Raw genomic sequence first — 1,214 nt, 5'->3', positions numbered from 1 at the left:
GTGACAACATAGGCAATTTCATTGTTTTGGATCACTTCACGAAGTTCGTTTATCTGCATGCTTTGAAGAAGATGTCCACTAATGTGGTAGTAAAGTATCTGGAGTCCAATCTTTTTCACACCTTTGGTGTCCCCGAGACGATTATTTCAGACAACGGAGCTCAATTTCGTTCAGAAGGGTTTCGAAAGCTTTTGGCGAGCTACGGGATTAACCATGCTTTAACTGCAGTCCATGCCCCACAGGGAAATTCGTCAGAACGGGTTAACCGGTCGGTAATCGCGGCAATTAGGTCATATGTCAGAGCTGATCAAAAAGATTGGGATGAATTTTTGTCACAAATATGTTGCTCGTTGCGGTCTGCTATTCACTCGAGTTTAGGGACAAGTCCCTATTATATGGTATTTGGGCAGCAGATGATCACTTCTGGGTCGGCCTACGCTCTGATTAGAAAGCTAAGCTTGTTGGAGGATCGAACCATACATCTTAGCCAAAAGGATTCACTGGATGTAGTGCGCGATAGGGCCTGTGAAATTAGGCAAAAACAGTATCTGACTAATGAGAAGCAATATAACCTGAGAGCGCGAGAAGTCGTCTACAAGGAAGGTCAGGAGGTGTTTAGGCGGAATTTTAAGCAAAGCAATTTCGAGGCCGGCTACAATGCGAAATTCGGACCCAGTTTTCTCAAGGCTAGAGTTCGTAAGAGATTAGGAGAAGCCTACTACGAACTTGAGGATATGCAGGGGAAGCTCCTTGGGAAATTTCATGCTAAGGACATAAGGCAGTAGCTTGCAAGTTAAGGCCACAAGCGGTATCAGACCTGTCGCTCAGTCGATGAGCCCCAGTCCGATTTTAGCAGGGGAGAATTGTAATGGTCGCTTGTGCAGATACGGATGCAAATGTTGCGGAGATAAATGTTCCCGACGGATCTTGAGCTCCTCTTAAACAACCAGTCCGCTGGTAGAGCAAAGCCTTTGGGTAAGATGTTTGAAAAATAAATAGGACAGCCAAGTTAAAGGAAAACAATTTGCAGTGTTCTCCAGGGAATAAAAAATGTTCAATCACCCCATCGACTTCAAGCGAGATCATCAACTGGCAGCGCCAAGAGATTTGGGAGCGTCGCTAATTGCCACAAGTTGTACAACATACCCCCCACAAATTCGCCTTTTGCCAAAGCCACTATTGCCAAATCTGATATCGCCAAAGTGTCGCCGCCC

The 1,214-nt window shown here is 45.5% G+C and overlaps 1 protein-coding gene across 1 annotated transcript; it reads left to right on the top strand.

The window, feature by feature from the left end:
• Window positions 1-395: 395 nt before the first annotated feature.
• Window positions 396-785, top strand: LOC123002511 (uncharacterized). The gene has a single exon (XM_044392822.1). It carries the CDS (start codon window positions 396-398, stop codon window positions 783-785), a length of 390 nt encoding a protein of 129 aa, XP_044248757.1.
• Window positions 786-1,214: the final 429 nt, after the last annotated feature.

The sequence above is a fragment of the Drosophila takahashii genome, chromosome 2R, assembly GCF_030179915.1.
Source record: "Drosophila takahashii strain IR98-3 E-12201 chromosome 2R, DtakHiC1v2, whole genome shotgun sequence".
Classification (NCBI taxonomy): domain Eukaryota; kingdom Metazoa; phylum Arthropoda; class Insecta; order Diptera; family Drosophilidae; genus Drosophila; species Drosophila takahashii.
Note: the sequence above shows the minus strand (reverse complement) of the source record. Positions and strands in the feature narration are given on the sequence as shown.